The sequence below is a fragment of the Pongo abelii genome, chromosome 6, assembly GCF_028885655.2.
Source record: "Pongo abelii isolate AG06213 chromosome 6, NHGRI_mPonAbe1-v2.0_pri, whole genome shotgun sequence".
NCBI lineage: Eukaryota > Metazoa > Chordata > Mammalia > Primates > Hominidae > Pongo > Pongo abelii.
The window spans coordinates 105,467,239-105,491,801 of record NC_071991.2 but is presented as its reverse complement, the minus strand read 5'-3'; the positions used below and the strand labels follow the sequence as shown (position 1 = coordinate 105,491,801).

The window sequence follows — 24,563 nt, the reverse complement described above, 5'->3', positions numbered from 1 at the left end:
GTATATGGATATGCAAAGGACCCAGAATAGTGGTCTGCAACCTCTTTGGTCCCAAGGACTGGTTTCGTGGAAGATAGTTTTTCCACACATGGAGGCGGGGAGGGGAGGGATGGTTTTGGGATAATTCAAGCACATTACATTTATTGTGTACTTTATTTCTAGTATTATTGCATTGTAATATATAATGAAATAAGTATACAGCTCACCATAATGTAGAATTTGGAGCCCTGAGCTTGTTTTCCTCCAACTAGATGGTCTCATCTAGGGGTGATGGGAGACAGTGACAGATCATCAGGCATTAGATTCACCTAAGGAGCATGCAACCTAGATCCCTTGCATGCTTAGTGCACAATAGAGTTTGCAGTCTTATGAGAATCTCATGCCACCACTGATCTGACAGGAGGTGGAGCTGAGGCAGTAATGCAAGCGATGGAGAGTGGCTTTATATACAGATGAAGCTTTGCTTACTGGCCCTGCCACTCACCCCTTGCTGTGCAGGCCAGGGGTTGGGGACCCCTGACCTAGAATATCTGACACAATTTTGAAAAAGAAAAAAAAGTTGGAGGACTTACATCTGCTGATTGAAAGACTATAAAACTACATTAAGCAAGGAACTGTGGTGTTTGAATAAAGATAGACATATAAATCAATGGTATGTAATAGAGAGTCCAGAAATTGATTTATACATGTAAACTCAAAAGACTTTTTACAGAGGTGCTAAGGTAACTCAGTGGGAAAGGACAGTCTGTTCAACAAATGGTCCAGGACTATTAGATACCTATATCCACAGCGTTGACCTTGACCCTTTGCACCATACACAAAAGTAACTTGGAATGCATCACAGTCGTTCGTGGCTAATATGCAGAAATACAACTGATTTTTGTTATTGACCTTATATAACTTCAAACTTGCTAAACTCACTTATTCTAGTAGCCTTTTATATCTTTCTCAAAATTGTCAACATAGGCAACCAGGTTGTCTATAGAGTTTTACTTCTTCCTTTTTAATCTGCATGCCCTTCATTTCCTTTTAATGCCTTACGGCACTGAAAAGGACCCTCCAGTACAATGCTTACTGGAAGGTGTGAGACTAGACATCTTACCCTGTTCCTGATCTTAGATGGAAACCTGAATCTAAGAGCTGAAACTATAAAACATATAGAAGTATATGCTGGGGAAAATCTTAATGACCTTGGGTAGGTAAAGATTTTTTTAGATAGGACATAGAAAATATGAATCAGAAAGGAAAGAAAGAGATAAATTAGACTTTGAATTATAAATTCTGCTCTTTAAAAGATATTTTTTATAAAATGAAAAGGCAAGTCATACACTGAAATATTGATAAAACATGTATCTGACCCATCATGAGGTATAATATATAAACAAGTTCAAAATATATAGAGAATTCTCATATAACATATGTATGTATATATATAAAAAATATAGGCCGGGTATGGTGGTTCACACCTGTTATCCCAGCACTTTGGGTGGATCGGTTGAGCCCAGAAGTTTGAGACCAGCCTGGTCAATATAGTGAGATCCCATCTCTACAGAAAAATAAAAAACTATCTGGGCATGGTGGCACACACCTGTAGTCCCAGCTATTTGGGAGGCTGAGGCAGGAGGATCACTTGAGCCCAGGAGTTCGAGGTTGCGGTGAGCCATGATTGCACCACTGTCATATATATAGGACACAGCAATTCAGTGAAAAAACTGGGCAAAAGATTTGAACAGACACTTCATTAAAGAAGATATACAAATGACTAATAAGTAAATGAAAACCTTCTCAACATAATTAGTCATTAGGGAAATGAAAATTAAACCACAAGATACCACTACCTCTATAATGCAAAACTTAAGACTTGACATACTAACTTTGGGCAAAGATGTAGAGCAGTGAGAACTCTAATATATTAGTGGTTGGAATACAAAAATGGAAGACAGTGTGGCAGGTTTTTTTTAAAATAAGTATACCCTTTACCATATGAACCAGCAATTTTATTCCTAGGTTTTTGCCCAAGGGAAATGCAATCATATGCACATGAAGACTTATGTGTAAATGTTTATAATCGCGTTATTTCTAGTAGCTAAAAACTGAAGAGAGCCAGACCAGAACTGCAGAGAACAAATTGTGTTGTATCTATACAATGGAACACCATTTAGCAATGAAAAGAAAGGAACTATTGATATATGCTACAACATGGATGAATCTCAAAAGTATTTTGCCCATAAAAGAAGGTAGATACTTTTGATTCTGTTTGTATGAAATTCTAGGAAAGGGAAAGTGGGCACCAACTATAAAGAGGCTTAAAGGAACTTTTTACAGTGATGGAAATGGCTATGTCATGATTATTGTTGTGCTTACACAAGTGTATACATTTGTCAAAACTTGTCAAACTATACAGTTAAAATTGGTGAATTGCACTGGATGTAAATGACATGTCAAAGAAGATGAGCCCAAAAAATTAAAAACAACAAAAAAAGGAGAGTTGGAAAGGGCATTTCAGCAGTGGTGAACAGTATGACCAAAAGCACAGAGAGAATAGAACAAGTATACTAATTTCACAGAATAATGTATTTTTGGAAGATGAATTTTATCTTGTAGTTTTACCCATTATTATGGATTACTTCTACTGTTAGTTTGAATAATGAAATTAGTGAATCTTTGTAATGTGCCTAAAAAGAAGTTAATTTTAAATAAAGACAAATTAACAGTTCATTGCTCACTTTATCCCCTCTTTTCTTATCCCCCTACCCTTTTTTTTTTTTTGCTTTAACAGAAGTCCATATAATGCTTGATGGCCTGTTACCTCCTGACACCTATTTTAGATTCAATCCTGTAATGTGTGAAAACATACCTCTAGATGAAAGTCGAAATGAAAAGCTGGATCAGCTGCAGTTGGAAGGGTTGAAATACATAGAAAGAAATGAACAAAAAATGAAAAAAGTTGCAAAAATATTAAGTCAAGAAAAAACAACTCTGCAGAAAATTAATGATTGGATAAAATTAAAAACTGATATGTATGAAGGACTTCCATTCTTTTCAAAATTGTGATGAGTATATGCTTATGTTCTCATAAATGAAGGCCTGTTTAGAAGAGCAACCACATTCAATAAGGAATTGCAGGGTTCGACATGAGTTAACTTTGAAATACTTATGAATTCTGGAGAATCCTGAAAAAGACAGTGCTTCGACCAGCTTGCACAGCACAGAGAATATTCTTGGTTACAGAATTCATATGAGAACTAGGCTTTTAAGATGTTAATAATTAACTAAGCTTTAGTAACCTTACTGTGCTAGTTGATTTTAGTAGATATTGGTGTTACATTGTTTGATGTTTGAAAATGTATTAATATATGTGCCGAACAAGAAACCGAAAGCTATATTGTACTGTGTATTTTTACTTTAGTCCTCATAATCATGTTGAATTTATGTGATGATTGATTTTATTTCATATGGAAAAGCTAATTTCTTCTTAAGTTTGCATTACCTAATATTCTCACTAGCTACGTTCTCCAATCCACACTGCCTTTTATTGTAATATCGTCTAAATAGATGCAGAAAAATGGAATTTTCTCTATTAAAGTATTTTACATTTGACAAAAAAGAACCAGATACAGTTTTCTATTCAAATATGTTTATTTTAACATTGTTTGGTTAAAAAAGGTGAAGTTCCAGTCAACCACTTTTTACCCCTGAAATTTCAAGATAATGCTGTATTAACTTTTCCAGATCTAACACTAGCTTATTCTTCCCTGTTATAAAATGGTTTGAACTTACTGAGGAGATATTCCTATCATTAACAAAAATAAACTATTTAAATAATCTGTTGTTAAAAGGCTAATGTCATTTTAAAATTAATTTTTGTTCATAATGTAGCTCCCCTTTAGCCTTTGAATACACCTGGCAGCAGTATGCTTAAAAATAAGAAGTTAGGGCCTGGTGCAGTAGCTCACACCTGTAATCCCAGCACTTTGGGAGACCGAGGCAGGCAGATTACCTGACGTCAGGAGTCCAAGACCAGCCTGGCCAACACAGTGAAACCCCGTCTCTAATAAAAATACAAACAATAGCCTGGCATGGTGGCGCACACCTATAGTCCCAGCTACTCAGGAGGCTAAGGCAGGAGAATGGCTTGAACCTGAGAGACGGAGGTTGCAGTGAGCCAAATAGCACCAGTGCACTCCAGCCTGGGCAACACAGCGAGACTCCATCTCAAAAAAAAAAAAAAAAAAAAGTTAGGCTTGTTTTACCTTATTAACTCCTTTGAACTGTCTGGATTTCACAGAAGTTGGTAAGATGCACTTAACATGGAACATTGTTTATGCCAAACAAATTCATCTTTGTTGTATCTATTTGTCACATAAATCCTTACGTGGAATGTTTAGATTTCTCAAGAAAAATGAAACAAAGGTTAGTGCCCCTTGTTTTAGACATATAAACTAAAGCTAGACCCTGTTGCCCAGATAGTCATATTGCTTCTTTGCAATGTCAATTCACAGAGGCTGTGAGATTTGGTTCAACGAGTGGAGTTGAGAGTCTGGATGCTAATCCTGCCTTTGCTGCAAGAACTCTTCTGTTTGTGACCCTGAGGAAGGCAAATGTCTGTAGGCTTTGCATATCTCATTTGTAAAATGAGGAAAGCTAGCTGTAAAATTTTCTAACATCTGAGTTATATAAACTTTAGACATAGTATAAAATAGGAAACTACCAATGATTTCTAAAGATAATATAGTTCTTTCAGACCACAAATATTACATAATAACATGCAACTAAGAACAACTTGTAAATGCAAGAAAAAAACAAATAATTGGAAATCAGAATATTTCTGGGAATTCTTCATAATAAAGCAAATTTCAAGCACAATAAAGTAATATTTATGCATATTTACATATTTGCACCTCATCATAAGGTCACTCTAGTCCTAAACTGATGTAGTTCATCTGTTTTACAGCTGAAGTTAAGTATGTCCCTTATTTGTGCTTGGCTTATTTCTTTCTTAAATAATACATTACACAAGTGAACTCTGGCCATGGCTTCTTTCTTTCTTTCTTTTTTTTTAAAGTTACCCATATATACAACTCAGTCCTTTTTTTACTGACACCTAATATAAGCCACATAGCATGGCACCTACCATCCCTATTTCTTTAGCTGTTTTCACTCTCAAACAAAAGGCGAACCCAGTTGTGTGGTGCACCAGTTTTCAGCCGTTCTTGTCCTCATTTATACTTGAAACTGGTTATCTGAAGAACTGTAATTCACCTGAGATAACCCTCATTTTATAACAAGGCCAGCGCTTGCTTTATCCAAAGGAACCCAAAAAGGAAATTCTGCAAATAATACAAGACGGCAATAGAAAGAGATGTGAAAATGAATTTTCAGTCTTATACAGGTAAAATATTTGCCCTTTTCAAAAAGGCAAAGAGGAAGAATGTTCTATTTTATAAATGGAATAAATTCCTCAACTCTTATTTTTAAAATATAGAATAAAAATTGTTTTAATGCTCAGGTTTTCGTAAGTGTCTCAGAAGTCTTATTTCTATAATAAATGGTGTACTGGTAATATTTCAGTTCCATTCTTGTTGCAGATACTATTCTTTATTAAAATAGTACTTCACGGCCAGGGACAGTGGTTCACACCTGTAATCCCAGCACTTTTGGAGGCCCAGGCAGGTGGATCACTTGAGGTCAGGAGTTCGAGACCAGCCTGACCAACATGGTGAAACCTCATCTCTACTAAAAATACAAAAATTAGGCCAGGCACGGTGGCTCACACCTGTAATCCCAGCACTTTGGGAGGCCGAGGTGGGTGGATCACCTGAGGTCAGGAGTTTGAGACCAGCCTGACCAACATGGTGAAACTCCGTCTCTACTAAAAATATAAAAAAATTAGCTAGGTGTGGTGGTGGGTGCCTATAATCCCAGCTACTCAGGATGCTGAGGCAGGAGAATTGCTTCGAACCTGGGAGGCAGAGACTGCAGTGAGCTGAGATCATGCTATTGCACTGCAGTCTGGGCAAAAAGAGCAAAACTCTGTCTCAAAAAAAAAAAAAAAAAATTAGTCGGGCACGCTCCTGTAATCCCAGCTACTCGGGAGGCTGAGGCAGGAGAATTGCTTGAACCGGAGAGGCGGAGGTCGCAGTGATCCAAGATAGCACCACGCACCACTGCACTCCACCCTGGGCGACAGAGTGGGACACAGTCTCAAAAAAAAAAAAAAGTATTTCAGATAGAGTTGTCCCTAGAGGCATTTGGGCTAGATGGGATTTCCCCTAGAGGGTGGAGAGAGCCGGGCCTGGGTTATAACTACACTGTGCACTACTTCTTCCTAAGCCACATTTTTTTTTCTTGAGATGGAGTTTTGCTCTTCTTGCCCAGGCTGGAGTGCAATGGCATGATCTCGGCTCACTGAAACCTCCACCTCCCGGATTCAAGTGATACTCCTGCCTCAGCCTTCCAAGTAGCTAGGATTCCGAGTAGCTTGCACCACTATGCCCGGTAATTTTTTTGTATTTTTAATAGAAACGGGGTTTCTCCATGTTGGTCAGGCTGGTCTCAAACTCCCGACCTCAGGTGATCCGCCTGCCTCAGCCTCCCAAAGTGCTGGGATTACAGGCGTGAGCCACCACGCCTGGCCTGAAAGGAATCTTTTGAGGGGAAAGGGAGTCACAAAAGTATGCAGTCTGAGGGCATAAAGGGGAATCTCACAACTTTGTTTTGGTGGTAGGAGGGAGGGGCTCCCTTTGAGCTTTTTTCCCCCAGCAACTAGAAACAGCTGAGCTGCTGATTAGTGGGGTAGCTAGGACCTCTGAAGTTTGAAGCTCAGAATTGTACCTAACCCGCTATGCCCTAGAAATGGTCCTAGTCACACTTTTGAATATTTCACAAGCGTCCGTGCCAGTAATGTGACTAGAACATAGCTAACATTTGAGTGCTTGCTGAGTACCAGGAACTGAGCTCAGCAGATTACATTAAATTGTCACAATAAGCCTACGAGGTGAATAGCAGTATTATCCCTTTGTTAGAAAAAGTTTCCCAAGATAATTACAGCTAGAGAGCGATAGAGCTAGGACCAGTCCATTGTCTTAGCCACAACTCTTCCTATCTCTCTTTCCTGGAATGTCTTTCCTGGAATGTTGTGAAGTGACTTCAAATCTAGTTTACTAAACTGAATCTGTGAAATTTGGGGTTTAATCAGTGGAGAAATGTACTTGTCTCAGTAAATGTCCTCTCATTCTTCATAACTTCAGAGGGGTTTTTTTTTTTTTGAAAAAAAATTATTACAACATCAAATTATGTGAATACTTCTCCTTATCTCTTCATTTATTAACACAGTGGTCTTACCCATCTCCTGGAAGGTTTGCAAATCTGGGAGTGGGGAGAAGCGAGATTGTCTGGGGGAATCAACAGCATTAAGTACTCCAGGAGACAGATAATAAATGTTATGGGATGCGATGGGCATTGGACAGCCCCTCATGAATAATTCTTCCACCCAAAATACGAACATTTCTCCCTTTTAGAAACTCTGAGCTACTCATCCACAAAATGCAAGTAATGAATTTCTTCCACAAGAAATTAAAGGTATACTTTGCCCAGTTAGGGTGCATAAACCATTTGTAAAATTCCATTCCAGTTCAATCCCAACTGGAATTATTTTTGCATTCATTGCTCCTCCTCCTCTTTTTTTTTTTTTTTTTTTTTTTGCCAAGTTTAAATACAATCAAACTGTTCACTTAATCTCACTTTTTTGGAGCAAATCTATGGCAATTACTCTTCCATGACTAGGAAATAGGAAGGACGGGATCACATTAAAAAAACAGTTTGTTCTGTTCCTGGCAGGAGCTATGTACCATCCAAAAAAGATTCATAGAGTACAGATGTCCCTAGGCTAAACCGTTGGCTGTGTTGTTCCAAGGGTTTGATAAATGTCTCTCTCAGAAGTCACACTGATCGCTTTGTTTATTATAACCTTTATTCAGCTTGATGCAAGTGGATTGAAATTCATTACACTTCACAGATATGCATTATTAGCTTGGATAATTAATTATTTTGATAAAAATAAAGTATTGACTGTAACGTTGACTTATCTTCATGATAAAAATCTTTTAACATTCTTACAGATTCATTCCTTGCCCCTGAACAATATAAATTTTGAGATGGTATTTTAAGGACTTCAGTCTGATTGAAGAGGAACAGGTCATATGGTCCAAAATGGTTGAATGTTCCAGTAATAGTTGTAGCTAACATTTATTGCCATTTAATCTTCACAACAACCTTACGAGGCAGGTATCATCAGTATTCCTATTTTATATAGTAGCACTGAGATGATAGCGAGAAAAGTCATATTTCTTGACTGCTTTCTCAATATCAATGGGAAATTATAAACCACATCATTAACATGTATATATAGCAATCTTTACAAAATTATGTAGAATTACAAACACTTCAATATCCTTTCAGATATTGTCATCTAATCTACATCACATTTAAATAATTGATGTGTACTACTTAGGCAATTGTTAACAAGTGCTACTTGGTAGTGCTCTTTTTTTTTAACTTTTAGGTGTGGGGGTACATTTGAAGGCTTTGTTACATAGCTAACTCGTGTCACATGGTTTTCTTCTACAGATTATTTCATCACCCAGGTATTAAGGCCAGTACCCAATAATTTATCTTTTCTCTTCCTCTCCCTCCTTCCACCCTTCCCCATCCGGTAGACTCTAAGTGTCTGTTGTTTCCTTCTTTGTGTTCATAAGTTCTCATCATTTAGCTCCCACTTATAAGTGATAGCGCGGTATTTGGTTTTCTGTTCCTGCATTAGTTTGCTAAGGATAAGAGCCTCCAGCTCCATCCATGTTCCCGCAAAAGACATGATCTCGTTCTTTTTTAGGCTGCATAGTATTCCATAGTGTATATGTACCACATTTTTCTTTATCCAATCTGTTATTGGTGGGCATTTAAGTTGATTCCATGTCTTTGCTACTGTGAATAGGGTAGCACTCTCTCTTATGGCATACACTACCACTGACTATGTTTGTAAAAGATAAAGTGATTAACAGCAATCCAAAATTCTATCCAATTATCTGAGAAGAAAAGAAGGTTATATCATCTTATATTGCATAGTATGCCCAACATACCTTGGTCTAGAAAGTATTTAATGTAGCATTTTAATTAAATTGGCTATCAAAGTAATTTTAAAAGAACGTGAATGCAATTAAAAATAGCCCATACCTTGAACAAGCAACATAATGCTAAAAAGGAAAAAAAGAAGCCACTAAAAGTTTTATGGCAAGATATGTGTCATCTATATGAATACACATTCACCTGTAGTAATCTTGAAAAAGCAAGTGTCTTTCATTCTGTTTTGTACATTTGGACCACATTTTTGAAAGTGTACTAGGAGAACAGTCATTGTGCTTTTGTATTTATGGTGACATATGAACACTCTAGGGAATTCTTAATCAAAAGTTTTTCAAATTGAAAAAGGTAAACAAAGCCAGTGTAATTTCTACTGCACTCTCTTTCAGATTTGGTCTTAAGAACACAAATTTTTTAAAATAATGCCAGTAGAATTAAGAGTTATTTAGAACTACAATTTTTTTATATTTTTTAATCATTGAAACCACAGTCTTGTAAATCACAGGTGCTGTTATTTTGCTAGTTTTGAATGAACACGTTTGGTATCAGGATGCAATTAATCCATACATCTAAACATGCCCTTATACTTCCATTTCCTGTGTTGAATTATGTGAAAAAAAATGCCCAAAGCTGACACTCAAAAACGGTAGTAGTGGTGGAACTTTAGACTATGTTAGTATATAATGCAAATATCTGGTTTTTGTATGCATATGGAGTATCACAAGAATATACATACTTCAAGGGTTTTGATGAAGTTTAGATAGTATAGAATTTTGTAACATAGGTTTTTACCATTCTCATTTTTTGAGCATGGGAAAGTAGCTGTGTCCTAATCTGGTGTGTGTCTGCAATAGTGTCCAGGAAAGAACTGCTACATCTGGTTGGTTCATCACAAGCATAATCAAGCTCAAGTGAGAATAAGAGCTCAACTCCAACCCTCTTTTGAGTAATTTTCACAACCGAATAGTTACTTAAAAAAAAAAGTATCTTGTATGCACCAGAATGTTAAGCCTTGCAATCATTTGAAAACACCCGCAGAAGTCACAATTTCAATATTAAAACATATAACTGAAACTATTGTATTTGCTTTTTTCTGAAGTTTGAGAGCAAAAGGAGGAAAAGTCCTCATTGGGCAGTAAATAATTGAAATTGCATAGTTTTCTTTGTTTTTATCTAATTATATTATGCATTCCCAACTCAACTTGACATATGCTGCTTAGAAATACCTCACAGCTTGTAGCATGCTGCTATTATAGATGTATTATAAGTCCTTAATATTTTTCTTAAGTTAGGCTTAACTGAATCATCTGCCTTACACAATTATAGGGAGATGGGAGAAGTGAAAATGCTTTAAAATGTACTTTTTGAAAGAATTTCTTTTTAAGATATGAAATGGGGCTTCTCCCTTGCGCTGGTAAGTAGAATCACAACTGGGACCATTTTCCTCAGTGTGAGTTGGCAGACTTTCTAAACAATAGAAATTGAACATTTCCTTTCACCTAATGCCTAAGGTAAACTTCGTTCATATCGTTTGCGTGTCTTTTATCTTGACAGGGACTCCGTATGGGCCTTCTGGGCACAGAAGAAAAGGTTTCTTTTGTCTGAAAGTGAGCTTTGAAAAATCTTTTTGACCAATATCTGCTAATTCTATAGGAGATGGGTTTGTTGTACAGATTATTTCATCACCCAGGTATTAAGCCCAGTACCCAATAACTATCTTTTCTGCTCCTCTCCCTCCTCCCACCCTCCCCCATCAAGTAGACCCCAGTGTCTGTTGTTTCTGTCTTTGTGTTCATAAGTTCTCATCATTTAGCTCCCACTTATACGTGATAACATGTGGTATTTGGTTTTCTGTTCCTGCATTAGTTTGCTAAGGATAATAGCCTCCAGCTCCATCCATGTTCCCGCAAAAGACATGATCTCATTCTTTTTTATGGCTGCATAGGATTCCTTCTAATTTGGAATCTTCATTTTGTCACATTGAATCTTTTTATTGGGCTATAACAAATTTACTCTCACAATAACTACATTCACTTATGAGGGCAGAGCCCCATGACCTAGATACCCCTTATTAGCACCCCTCTCCCATTGCATTGGGAATTATTTCCAATACGTGAAGTTTGGGGGACCATTCAAACCATGACACAAATGGAACAAAATGGGTTTCATTGTTGTCCAGTTTTGCATTTAGTTTCTCTAAACTCCCTCATCAGAGCCCATGGGAGGTAACAAGTTTTGAGTTAAATATTTAAAAGGTATATTTTCTGTCTTACCTTGACAAACATATAATCTTAAAGATCTGGAAGTCCAGGTTCGAATTTAGAATTATTAGACTCTTTAGAATTCTGTGGTAGAATGTGGTGACATGGAAACAGCCAGCCCATGGCCCACCCGACTTAGTCCTGAGCCTTCAAAGGCTTCAAGTAAGCTTGGGTGAACTTTCCAACCCACAAGCAGGTTATATCAACATCCTGCAAACCACCCCCACACCCTTGCGTCAGCTGTCTATGAGGCTTTCTGTTGTGTATACCAGCAGAGCAGCCCACTATCTGTTATGTGGGGAAGGGGCTTTTGCAAGTCCCAACAGAATTCTTGGATCCTAGGTACCCAGATATGTTCTAGAAGGAGGAGATGGTAGCGTAACCTCTCGGAGAGTCATAACAGGGCTTTCTTAAAGCACAGGGTCCAAGGTAGAGCAGGGTTTCTAAAATACTGAATTTGCTTGTATCTTGTGAATTTTTGACATTTAAAAATATTTTAATACCTTGCATCTATTAGGATGGCTACTCTCCAAAAACAAAACAAAATATTAAGTGTTGGCAAGGATGTGGAGAATTTGGAACCCTTGTGCAGAGTTGGTGTGCAATGTAAAATGGTGCAGCCACTATGAAAAACAATAGTTTTCTAAAAAAAATTAGAATAACCATATGATCTAGCAATCTCACCTTGAGTATATATCCCCAAAAATTGAAAGCAGGATCTCAGAAAGATATTCATAACCCCATGTTCATAGCAGCATTATTCATGAGAGCCAAAAGGTGAAAGCAATTAAGTGTCCATCAACAGATGAATGGATAAACAAAGTGTGATAGATATGTACAATAGAATATTATTAAATAGAAAGGAAATTCTGACACATGCTACAACATGGATGAACCTTGAGGACATCATGCTAAGTGAAATAAACTAGTCACAAAAAGACAAATACGGTATGATTCCACTTACATGAGGGACTTAGAGTAGTCAAATCCATAGAGAAAGAAAGTAGATTGGTAGTTACTAGAGCCTGAAGGAAAAGGGGAATGTGGAGTTTGTTGTTTAGTGGGTATAGAGTTTCAATTTCACAAGATAAAAAGAATCCTAGAGATAAAAGGTAGTGATGGTTGCATAACAATGTGAATATACTCAACACTACTAAACTGTACACTTACAAATGGTTTAGATGGAAGATTTTTTTTTTTTTTTTGAGACAGAGTCTCGTTCCGTCGCCCAGGCTGGAGTGCAGTGGCGCGATCTCAGCTCACTGCAACCTCTGCCTCCCGGGTTCAAGCGATTCTCCTGCCTCAGCCTCCTGAGTAGCTGGGATTATGGGCACACACCCCCATGCCTGGCTAATTTTTGTATTTTTAGTAGAGATGGGGTTTCACCATGTTGGTCAGGCTGGTCTCAAACACCTGACTTCGTGATCCACCCTCCTCAGCCTCCCAAAGTGCTGGTATTACAGGCGTGAGCCACCGGGCCCGGCCAAGATGAAAGATTTTTTGTTATGTGTATTTTACCACAATTTCAAAAATATATTGAAAAGCTTACAGTAAAATTTAAATTGATGCTTAAAATAAAACATAAACAGTACAATGTCAGTGTGCACTAATCTAACATCACTTTTCTGTTTTAAAATGCAACAAAACAGCCAAATAAGAAAGCTTTTGAGTAAACCATTCATTTATACTCAAGAGTATTATTTCTGAAGCCGCTTCCTTTCTTTCCTCCACAGTGAATTCGTCTTCATTGTACCTGTTGTCTGTTTCTCCCTTAAGCCAGAAATGAAGGGCACATATCAGAGTGTTTCTCAGCATCTGTTTTCCAGAGCTGCAATTCCCTGTCCTTGATGACCTCATCTGCAATGGCTGATTGCACACTGACCTTGGCTAGTCTTAAATCTATGCAGCAGAACCTTTGTACATTCTTGTAGACAGAAACTGTAGGAACAGATGGAGAAATTGGCTACAGGAACATGGTTATTATCGCTGAAAATGTTCCTCCTCTTTCCAACTTGGTTCCCCAAGCATGGGGGTGGGTTGAGCCAAGCAGAAGGTCTTAGTGACTCATAAGCTCCCAGAGAAGAAATCCACATATAGCAGCCACTAAGGTCACATTTTCCTCCAACTGCTTGAGCATTACATATTTTCAATAGGTGGAGGGATGCTGTGTTGCTAAGCATCAGGCAAGGAATGGGTTTCAAATTTCTGGGTTCTGACACGTGCCCAAATGGCACCACAGTGGCAAATAGAATTCTGCGGCGGTGTGGCAGATGGTGAGGAGAAGCATGGGAGAGCAATTGGTGTTTTGCATCTGTGGAAACTTTCCATTGCTTACTGATCAGGTGACATATGAAACTGTACATCCTATTATTTATATATTACAAATACATAGGCACATATCCTAATCCATAGTGAGCAATAAATCACCCACTGTGAGTCTGCAAGAGGCATGGGCCAGCGAGACCTTTTCCAAGAGGAAAAAGGACCAGCTCTTGGTAGAGTACAGTGAACGGTGAACCCAGGCCTGGCTCTAGGAGCTCAGTGTGACCCTGGGGTATGGAGCTAAGAGCTGCTGAGGTTAACTTTGGTCAAGTCATACTGATGTCTCATCTGTCCTACAATTGCTACTTTATCCAGCACCATATCTGCTTTAGAGTTCATTCATATAGCTGTGGCAAGATTCAGATGCTTTTGGGCTGATGGACTGAGAACCTCAGTTCCTCACAGGCTGTTGGCCACAGGATCTCCTCAGTTCCTTGTCATGAGAACCTCTCCTTTCCATATGGCAGCTTACAACATGGCAGCAGGCAAGCAAGCAAAAGAGCAAGACAGCAAGACAGAAACCAGAGTGATTTGTAATCCAATAGAAGAAGTGACATCCCACTACATTTGCCATATTCTGATAGTTAGAATGGAGTCAGTAGGTCTAGTCTCAAGGGGAGGAGATTTCACATAAGGAAGAATGCCAGGAGGAGAATGTAACTGGGAACCAGTTTAGAAAGCCTCCCATTATAACAACTATCCTTTTGGACAATATTGGGTTATAATACCCTTTCAAATAGAAGGGCTTTAAAAATTACTACATTTGCAGCTACTTGGGAAGCTGAGACAGGAGGATCACTTAAACCCAGAAGGCGGAGGTTGCAGTGAGCTGAGATCACGCCACTGCACTTAAGCATGGGGGACAGAGTGGGACGCTGTCTCAAAAAACAAACAAACAAACAAACAAAAATACCTCACATTTCTCACATGCCTGTCAGAAATCTAATGCACGTTGCCCAGCCTAACCTATTATATTAAGATAATGATGACACTGGTATAAGCCATTCTTCTAGCAAAAAACCTGTTATACTATGATAGGAACTTTTTTTTTTTTTTTAGTGCTTCAGTCATTCTTACCAGAATTCAGCCAGGTTTTATCTGAGTTTTACTAGAGGAGCCAAAAAAAAAAAAAAATGCTCTTGGTTACCACCAGAATCAAAAAATGACATAGCTGAAAAAGAATTTCTGTGCTCACTTAGTCCAATTCTTTCATTTTATAGCAAGGCAACAAGCTCATTACTAGCATTGCTGGGTCCATGTTAGGTTTTGCTGAATTTAACATTGGGTTTTAGGACAGGACCAATGGTACTGCCTCCCCTTGGAGGCCTGCAGCATGGATGTGGATTAAGAAAATTGAGATGGAAAATAAGGCAAGGCATTAAAAAAAAAAAAAAGTGGAAGAGGAAAAGAGGGGAGGGAGAACTCTGAGAAAAAGAGACAGGACTGCAGAAGTAGAGGAAAAGAGAAAGGCTAAAACATATTCACTGCAGGTACCACTGGGGGGCTCCATGACTTTCTGATGTAGCTGTTTTAACACAGTGACATTCTGATGTGTCTATCAAAACAATGGAACTTTTGGTGTGTTGTCATTGATAGGCAGCATGGCACAATGATTGGTTAAGACTTAACTTTGGAGTCATAATGCGGGGCTTGAATCCCATCTCTGCAGATAAGCTGTGTGACCTCTGCAAGTTACTTAACTTTTTTTTTGCCTTATTTTCTAAAAGGGGGATGATAATAGTGCCTACTGAATGGAATTTTTGTCAGAATAAATGAGTTAATAAATGAAAATAATAATAATAATTCTATTATCACATGATGAGGACACAGACCTTATTCCCAGTCCTCAGCTGGGTTTGAAGATGGAGTGAGGCTTGGTAATAGGGAGAGGATATGGCTTAGGGATGGGAAAGGGATATCAGCAGTTAAGGTAAGGAGGCGAGTTGTGGGTATCACCAGCAAAGTGCAGCCAAATCAGACTGCCTCATGCATCACCAAGCAGATCAAACAGACTGCATTAGAAAGTCTATTTGCCCACACTGCCATCTTTCTAATCGTAGAACATTTTTCTGTCCCCACCTCCCATACTTTCTTCATTTCAGCTCCTCTTGAAGCCTCAGTTTGTTCTTCCTGTTGCTCATTCCCTCAGGAGATGAATCCCCAGCAATGTAGAGCTGCAGTGCAGTTGAAGTAATAAGCTGGAAATCAGAACTATACAATAATTTTATATTATTACAATTATTATGTAGTATCGAAATTACTTTTTGTTTTTTGAGACCGAGTCTCACTCTGCTGCCCAGGCTGAAGTGTAGTGGTGTGATCTCGGTTCACTGCAACCTCTGCCTCCTGGGTTCAAGTGATTCTCCCGTCTCAGCCTCCCCAGTAGCTGGGATTACAGGCACACACCACCATGTGTGGCTAACTTTTGTGTTTTTAGTAGAGACAGGGTTTCACTATGTTGGCCAGGCTGGTTTCGAACTCTGACCTCAGGTGATCCACCCACCTCAGCCTCCCAAAGTGCTGAGATTACAGGCATGAGCCGCCGTACCTGGCCCCAAATTACTTAATTTTAATTTTTGTTTTGTACTATCACTGTGGTTCCTATCTTCTCCAGAGCTTTTTCTCTTCTGGCTTTGTACTTTTTATTCAAGCATGTATTTACATTACAGACATCTTATCAAATAATTACTGTTTAAACTAGAATTTGCTGAGCACCTATTATGTCCTAGATACTGTCCAGTGCTTTCTTACAATAACCTTATGTATTAAGTATTGTTATTCTACCTGTAAAGGTAAGGGAAACTATAACTAGAGAAATCATCACTTGCATGAAAAAAAAAAAAGAGATTCTATTCATGTCCTTATTCTTTCAGCAACCCCCAATAGCCTAAGTAGTCTCCTGGGCATCAGGACTAACCTGGACTTCACCAGGACCAAATATCGTCTGCCTTATCCTGGCTTCATGGACCAGGACTGGAGCCTGAAGAGAAAGAACAATTCTAAGCAGAAGTTCAAGGAGCTGTTTAAGGAGGGTCTTTATGAGATTGTAACACAGGAAGACACAAGCAATGTTGCTTCAGTGCCCAGGGGATAAATTACTACACAGAACCAGGGCAAGAACTGAAGAGAGTAGGGTGTCATTTTCCCATTTGACAGGTTTGCCCTGTGGGATTCACTGGAAAATAATGTGGACCAGAAATCAATGTTTCACAGTGGCCGGGGTGAGGGGCAATCTTGGAAAACCAGAGTACGAAGTGGAAGGACATGGGAAGGACAGGCAAGACAACTCCAGGATTCTCAGCAATTACTGCAGTGGGGAAGGAACGGAGGGGCCTCAAGTCCTTTACACAGGGGAAAATGATGGGGCAGTGAGAGTTGATTATGGTTATCTGTGGCTTCATTTGTATTAATGAGAAATGTGGTTACACAAAAATAAATAAGATGAATTGTCCTCAAAGAAGTGAAATTTTGTGGAGTCAGACATGCAAACAGATCATTAAAAGGTGAGCAGCACTATTATAACAGTCCTTACATGTAGAGGAGGTAACAACCAAGTAAGGCTCTGAAGGATGAACAGAGTTTGCCACATGAAAAAGAGATGGACGAATATTCTAGCTAGGAGGAATCTCACATGCAGAGGCTTAGAGTTATGGAAAATGGAAAGATAAGTTAGGGGCAGATTGTAAAGAGGCACAGCAGGAGATGTGGAATTTACTTTGTAGGCAATATCTCTATTGCCTACCAGCCCACCAGCCCAGACTTTCAAGTTGGGGGATCATGGAATCTTTTTTTTTTTTTTGCCGGTGGGGGGGTATTTTAGAGGAAAATTTGGACAATTAGTTGAGAGGTGCAAGGTACCACCTGAATGGCAGTTGGGTAAGGACTAGAGTCAGAAGAACCACTGATGGGACTGAGGAAACAACTTGTGGAATGACCCAGCAGCCAGATATCATGCTGGTTCAGGAACCGAGGGAAGCTCTGTGAGGCCAGAGCACATTTGGCTGGAGGAGGAGGAAAGGATGGCAGGAGAAGGAGGAAAGGATGGCAGTAGAAGGAGAAGGAAAAGAAGGCTGCTCACTTGCATGCAGATGCTGTGAGCTGACGGGGCAAGTTCAAATTGAAGTTAGAACAGACCACCGGGGTTGTCAAGACCTTGAAGGATGAACCTGTTTCTTTTTCATTCCTGAATCTTGCCCCAGTACCTTGGAGGCTGGGGGTGGAGGAGGTGGCGAGGTGGGGTGGGGTGCTGAGGAGCTCAGAAAATGTTTTTCCTGAATTAGAGAACTGAAGGAATCAAGGCTCCGCTGAGCTCACTAAGAGCTGGAGCCTGCTGTAAGTGGTCAAGTCGGGTGATACCCAGCAGACAAGTAATTTAGTGTGCAGACCGGAGTAGATTACGGAGGACCAAAGGGTCAGGCTAAGGATCCTGAACACCATCCAGGATAGAGTGGAGACGTGGGCTTCGGAGCCTGAACTATGCAGCAAGCAGTGTGTTTACTCAAATACTACACAGTTGGAAAATCTTAATTCTCGATTTACATTGCCAAAAAAAAAATCTCCATAATACTCCCACATTTGTAAATAAACAAATCCGAACCCTATTCCTTGTGACCAGAAGACCCAATTTCTACCGCGGACAGATAGCATCCGCCTTATGCTAAAGGCTCTTTTTTCTGGCGGGGGGTTGGGGGTGGGGGGCGGGGAGTGTTTGGAAAGAACGGTTGCAAAAACAAAACAAAACCCCAAAAAACCACTCACCCAATCTCAACCATCCCAACTGATGAATTTCGAAGAAAGTGCTTTTTAAAAAAGAAAAAACTAGAAGACCACAGACCTCCCACAGAAAGCTAAACCCATGAGAGTGGCATTCAAAAACTACCCATTTTCTGGAACATCTTTTGTAGCTAAATCCCAGCCACCCTAGCCCCGGAACACTCCCGCCCTCCGTCCCCGCACCCCCACCCCCGCCGCCACACGCGCTCGCAGGCTGACGGAGGTTGGCGGTGGGGCGGCCGCTCAGGTGAGGGGCCACCCAGTCCCTCGAGGCGCCGGCGGCTGGAGCCCATTCGCTGCCGTCGCAGCAGCAGGGCAAGAGGGGGTTGGCCAGGAGGGGAAGAGGCGGAGGACGCCCAGGAGGAGTGCGGGGGAGGGGGACTGGAGGACGCTGAGGAGAGCCGGGAGGGGCAAGAGCACGGCGCCGGGAGGGGGAGCGGAGAGGGCGGGAGCGGCGGGGGCGCGCGCCGGCGCGGGGCCAGCCTCGCTTCGCCAGGGTCGCTGGCGGACGCGCGCCGCAGTCCGAGCCTCAGACGCGCGGGCGCGGGGGACGGCGCAGGGGCCGCCCGGCTGGAGCAGCCAGAGGGGATAGCTTCTTCGAGAACGGAGGACACCGGCGGTCCAGGGTCCTGGGCAGTCGCGCCAGAGCTGAGCGGTGGGCGCGGCGCAAGAACGTAAGTAGCTCCCTGCGCGTCTGGCAGTGACACTGGGTCCTGCTCGGGGGTGACGGCTGGAGCGGAGGAGGACGCGCGAGGCTGCTGTGTTGTCACTGGGACACCGGCGCGGGGTTCAGCCGAGCGCTCACCCGGCTGGCAGCGCTGCAGGAGGGGCAAAGCAGATCTCCAACTCCCTTCTACCTTGCAGGCCCCCGACACTGCCGCGGGCGCCGAGAGGGAGCAGGGGGACCTGCGCTTGGGTGAAGGCACAGCTGAAATCCAGCAGCGCCGGCACCCACCACCCGCTCCGGTCTGTGGCCAACTTCTGCTCCGCGCCCGCACCCCACGCTTTCCGGGAAGCCCTGCGCAGAGCTCTTGCTCGTGGGCAGTTGGGCATGGAGAGCTTGCGGGCCCGGCACGGCGGCTTCCCGGGCTTGGGCACGGAGGCGCGGGGCGTCACGCCACAGTGCCGACGGGGCGAGGAGCGCGGGGGCCGGGCCGGGAGCGCGCGGGCGTGTGCCTGTTCGGGTCCCTGCGGACACGTCTGGGCGTGGGCTTTGTTCGGAAGTGCCTACACCTGTGCCGACAGCCGAGTTCAGGGGGCGAGGCCGACTGCGCTTCTCCACTCTCGCTGCCTGGAAAGGGCTCGGGGAATCGAGGCGGAACGAGAGAGACACGGAGGACAGAGGGGTGGGGCGCTTGCGGGGGCTTTGTCGGCCTTACAGGTGCGGGTCCCTGGAGTCCCCGCGCCCCGCCCTGCCTCGGAGGGCTGGGACTTGTCGGGGCCGGCGCGCCGGGCTGGGGGCTGCCTGGAAAGATTGCCTTCCCTGCCCAGGCTCTTAGCGGTGGGATCTGGCATCCGCTCCGCCCGGGATGCTGTGTTGAGCCAGGAGTGATTACCCGCCCTGGAGCATCCATCTCGCAGCGAGCGCCATCTGCGCCGAGCGCCGCCCCCGGCCCCCTCCACGCCGCGCGGGTGGGCGCCGCCGCATCCTGGTCCCCGGCGGTTGGCCAGCTCAGCTACTCCCGGCCCGCATCTGCTAGAGTGCGGAGGGGGACGGGGTGTCGCAGTAGGGTGAGCGAGGGAGTCGTCATTTCTCCCAAAGCGGTGTCCTCAGGGCAGCAAGCGCTGCCGGAGGGCTCCCCGGGCCCCGGGGCTGGCGAACAGGCCGCTTCCTTCCCCGGATCGCCTCCCCTCCCGCCCGCGCCCGCGGCCACATCTTCGTCCCCCATACGCTGGAGGGTGGCCCCTGCGCCGCGGGCACCGAGGGAGGGCGCCGAGCAGTGGCGTTTCTTTCGCACCCCGCCTCCCTCTCTCCTTCCCTTTTCTTCGCACCAGGGGCTCCAGCCCTTGGCTACCACCGGCGCAGAACTGTCCTGAGAAGGAAGCTTTCTTTTCCTTTCCGCGTCGCAGATGGTTAACGCTCAGAAGTGCGGGTCTAAGAGACTGGGCTCTTCCTCGCCCCAGGCTTTTGCAGGAGGAGATGGAGCCAAGTGTAATGAGGCAGGAGGCATTGGTTGTGCACCAGGAGCTCCCCCTGGGGTGGTCCTGGAAAGGAACACAGTAACCTCTGAATACAAACCTCGGAGGCTAGGCTACTTTATGGGACTGCATTGTGCTAACCATGCCCTGCTGTTAAAATATTGTAATAATGGCAGTACTTGCTGAAGTACTGAAATGGAGTTAGGCAACTGATACTTTCTGCTTTAATGGTAATGATAGCCAACCTGTTTTGAGAGCTTTAGATGTGCTGGGCGCTGCGCATGTTACATGTATCATCTCATTTAATTCTCACAGCAACCCCATTTTAAAAATTAGGAAATGAAGGCTTAGAGAAGCCAAGTAACTTTCCCAAGGCCACACAGCTGGGAAGTAGGGGAGTGGGATTGTTTTTGTCCTTGTGCTTTACAACCCAAGACTGAGAATGTGGTCTTTTGGAGGCTTATCAGTTTGGGGGAAACCTAAAGCACTGAGTGTTCAAAACCAGGGAGATACATTACAAGCCCATTTAATTCTGAGCTCTGCAGAACTCACAGTAGCAGGCAATATTGTAGTTCAGAGAATTGTATTGTGGAATAGCCTTTTATTCCCATGTAACTCCTTTACATATTCTTTTATTCCTGTTAGCTTTTAAGTATGTGGCTGTTAACCCACAATCCAACCCATTACGGTCACTGAACTGTTCTTAGTAACCAGGGTCTCTGTGATTACATAGATGTTCCTGGCACATCATAAAGTTTCATAAAACTTTTTTTCTTTAAAGAAAAGATCCCCAGCCCTGAATGTCCTTTGTACACGGTTTTGACTGCAAATGAGTTACTCCTCAAGTTGGATGTTGAGTTTGAATAGGACCCTAGTATCCAATCTTAGGAAATCATTCTATTTCCTAAATATATAGAAACAGGTGGGGGCATTTATGAAGATGCTCCATGTTAACTAGTAGAAAAGGAAAATCTGAACCAAAGTGGAATCAGCTATTTCTGGAATAGCTTTTAGAATTATAATTAACTGATCAATTGGAAAAATTGATTTATTTTGCATTCATAATCCTACTGACTCATAGTTTTGTTTCAACCTTCTTTTTACTTTATTACAGGAAAGTTGCTAAACATTTTACATAATCCAGGAATTTTAGAGCTATTAGAGGACTCAGGCAACAGTGTATCTAACTAATCCTTCGAGTTTCAAAACAACTGCAGTAGGGCTCAGCCTTGTAATGCAGGGTCGTGATGAGGTCTTTGGACTGAAGGCCATTGCCCTTACACCACATCATTTTTGTTAATGCTGCAGTGACAGTGAATAGAAAGCAAAGCATCTTTGGAAATAGTACTTCCTATGAGGCCAATACAACAATGATGGCAATAATCGCTAGGTGTAAGTGCTTCAGAAGTGTGAGGGGGTCCTGAGAATGTATACACCTGGGCTGTAGAAAATTTCAAGAATCATTTCAAATAATGCTTTCATGCAGGTGTAATTTTCCCTGTGTAACAGATTGAATATAAATAGACTATACAGATATTATATTGTGTATGTACATAGGAGCTATTGAATGGAACTCCACAGGAAGCTTTTCCGGTAAAAAGATTTCATTCATTCATTCCTTCATTCCTTAATAAATATTTACTGTGTTCCAGGCAGTGGGGATACAGTGGTGAGCCAAACAGAATATCTGTCCTTGGGAAGATTAATTCTGATTTTATCATCTAGCTACATACTTCATCACACAGAGATTTTTTTCACATATCACAGATGCATAGCCGATGAACTTGCAGAAACTGAACACATTGACTCAACTAGCACTCAGATCAAGGAACAGTGTAATGCACATCTGAGAAAGCCCTCTTGTGGCCCCTCCCAGTCATTACTCACCCCAGAGGGTAACCACTGAGGCACTGAGGCTTTTTCCTTATATTCTCACCATAGATCAGCAACTATTGGAATCTCATCCTCATTTTCAAAGAGTACCTACCATCTGAGAAGCTCGGTAACCCATAGCAAATTTAACTGGAATGTAGAGCTTCTAACATATTCTTTAGGAAGTTTTGTGCATTTGAATCAAAAGACTGCCTTAGGTCAGTCTTCAGCTGTTGCGATGATTGGTGAAGAAGTGATTTGAAAATTACTAAATACATTTAGATATTCTTTTCCCTTAAAATTTTATGCTTCCTTGCCTGAAGCATCCCTTCCAGGAACCTTCCTGGCAGGTGAGGACAGAGGAGAGAACCGAATGCTAAGGGCAAAAATCCAGTGACATTTTATTTAAACATTTTACTGCCTTGGCAAATGAAAAGCTCCTTCTGTTTAAAACAGCCTCTATTGGGATCAAAGGCTGAAGTTTCTTCCCCCCCTACAGCATTAATGAGATATAATTGACAAGTAAAAGTTGTATACATTTAATATGTACAACATGATATTTTGATATATGTATACATTGTGAAATGATTACCACAATCAAACTAATAAACACATCTATCACCTCACCCAGTTAATTTGTGTATGTGTGGTGAGAACATCTCATCTCCCCAATTCCCCTACCCACTAGCAATCACCATTCTACTCTCTGCTTCTGTGAGTTTGACTGAAGTTTCTAAGAATAGGAAGATGTACCAAAATGAATTGACAAATTTTTATTTTTTCTCTTAAAATTGAAGGCTACCTGAGGAAGGAAATAGGGGAATGGCTCAGCCTTCAGCTTCAGCAACTGTAAATTCTTCATTATCAGGTTGTCTTTAAATGGGGCAGCAAATGCAATATGTTTATTTAAAATATGTTTTTGCTAAGTTTTTTATTGTAAAATATATATGACATAAGATATGCCATTAAACTATTTCTAAGTGTGTACTTCAGTGGCATTAAGTCCATTCACACTGTGTGCAGCCATCACCACTATACCTCTCCAGAACATTTTTTGCCTTCCCAAATTGTAACTCTGTACACATTAAACAATAGTTCATAACCCCTCAGCCCCCAGCCCCTGGCAGCAAACATCCTACTTCCAGTCTATGAATTTGATGATCCTAAGTATGTCATATGAGTGGAATCATACAGTATTTATTTATCTTTCTGTAACTGGTTTATTTCGCTTACCATAGTGCCTTCAAGGTTGATCCATGTGTCAGAATTTCCTTCCTTTGTAATGCTGAATAATATTTCATTGTATGTATATGCCACATTTTGTTTATCCATTCATATGTCATATATACTTGGGTTACTTTCACCTTTTGGCTATTGCAAATGATGCTGCCATGAACATGGATGTACAAATATCTGAGTCACTGCTTTCAATTCTTTGGGGTATATACCCAGAAAAGAGATTGCTAGATCATACGGTAGGTCTATTTTTTTTTTGAGACATCGTTATACTCTTTTCCATAGTAGCTGTACCATTTTACATTTCTACCAACAATGCACAAGGGTTCCAATTTGTCCACATTTTCTCCAACACTTGTTATTTTCTGTTTTCTTGATAATAGCCATCCTAATAGGTGTGAAGTGCAATCACTGTTACTTTTTTTCTTTCTTTCTTTCTTTTTTTTTTTGGAGACGGAGTTGCGCCCTGTCACTTGGTCTGGAGTGCAATGGTGCAGTCTTGGCTCACTGCAACCTCTGCCTCCCTGGTTCAAGTGATTGTCCTCCTGCCTCAGCCTCCTGATTACCTGGGATTACAGGCACCCGCCACCATGCCCAGCTAATTTTTGTATTTTTAGTAGAGACAGGGTTTCACCAGGTTGGCCAGGCTGGTCTTGAACTCCTGACCTCAGGTGATCCATCCACCTTGGCCTCCCAAAGTGCTGAGATTACAAGCGTGAGTCACCATGCCCAGCCACTGTTATCTTTTAAAGCTGTAAATTAATATCTATATATTCTGAACAAGTCATTCACAGCATTTCTAATTTATTGGTTTAACATTTA

General features: G+C 41.7%; 2 protein-coding genes across 42 annotated transcripts in view; both read left to right on the top strand.

The window, feature by feature from the left end:
* The window catches only part of PNPLA8 (patatin like phospholipase domain containing 8), a 53,071-nt gene extending 49,246 nt beyond the window's left edge, over nt 1-3,825 (top strand). For 3 of the 4 annotated variants that reach the window (XM_063725470.1, XM_009243139.4, XM_009243133.4), the window contains one exon: nt 2,780-3,825. In XM_063725470.1, the coding sequence (XP_063581540.1) occupies nt 2,780-2,791 (12 nt within the window). In that variant the 3' untranslated portion in view covers nt 2,792-3,825. 4 annotated transcript variants of the gene reach the window in all.
* Nucleotides 3,826-18,971: 15,146 nt separating this feature from the next.
* The window catches only part of NRCAM (neuronal cell adhesion molecule), a 314,284-nt gene continuing 308,692 nt past the window's right edge, over nt 18,972-24,563 (top strand). For 14 of the 38 annotated variants that reach the window (XM_054559664.2, XM_054559661.2, XM_063726129.1 and 11 more), the window contains exon 1: nt 18,997-19,168. The gene's annotated coding sequence lies outside the window, so the exon portion shown is untranslated. Of the gene's footprint in view, nt 19,169-24,563 lie in introns of all 38 variants that reach the window. The other 24 variants (XM_063726134.1, XM_054559672.2, XM_054559666.2 and 21 more) reach the window with 8 other exon arrangements.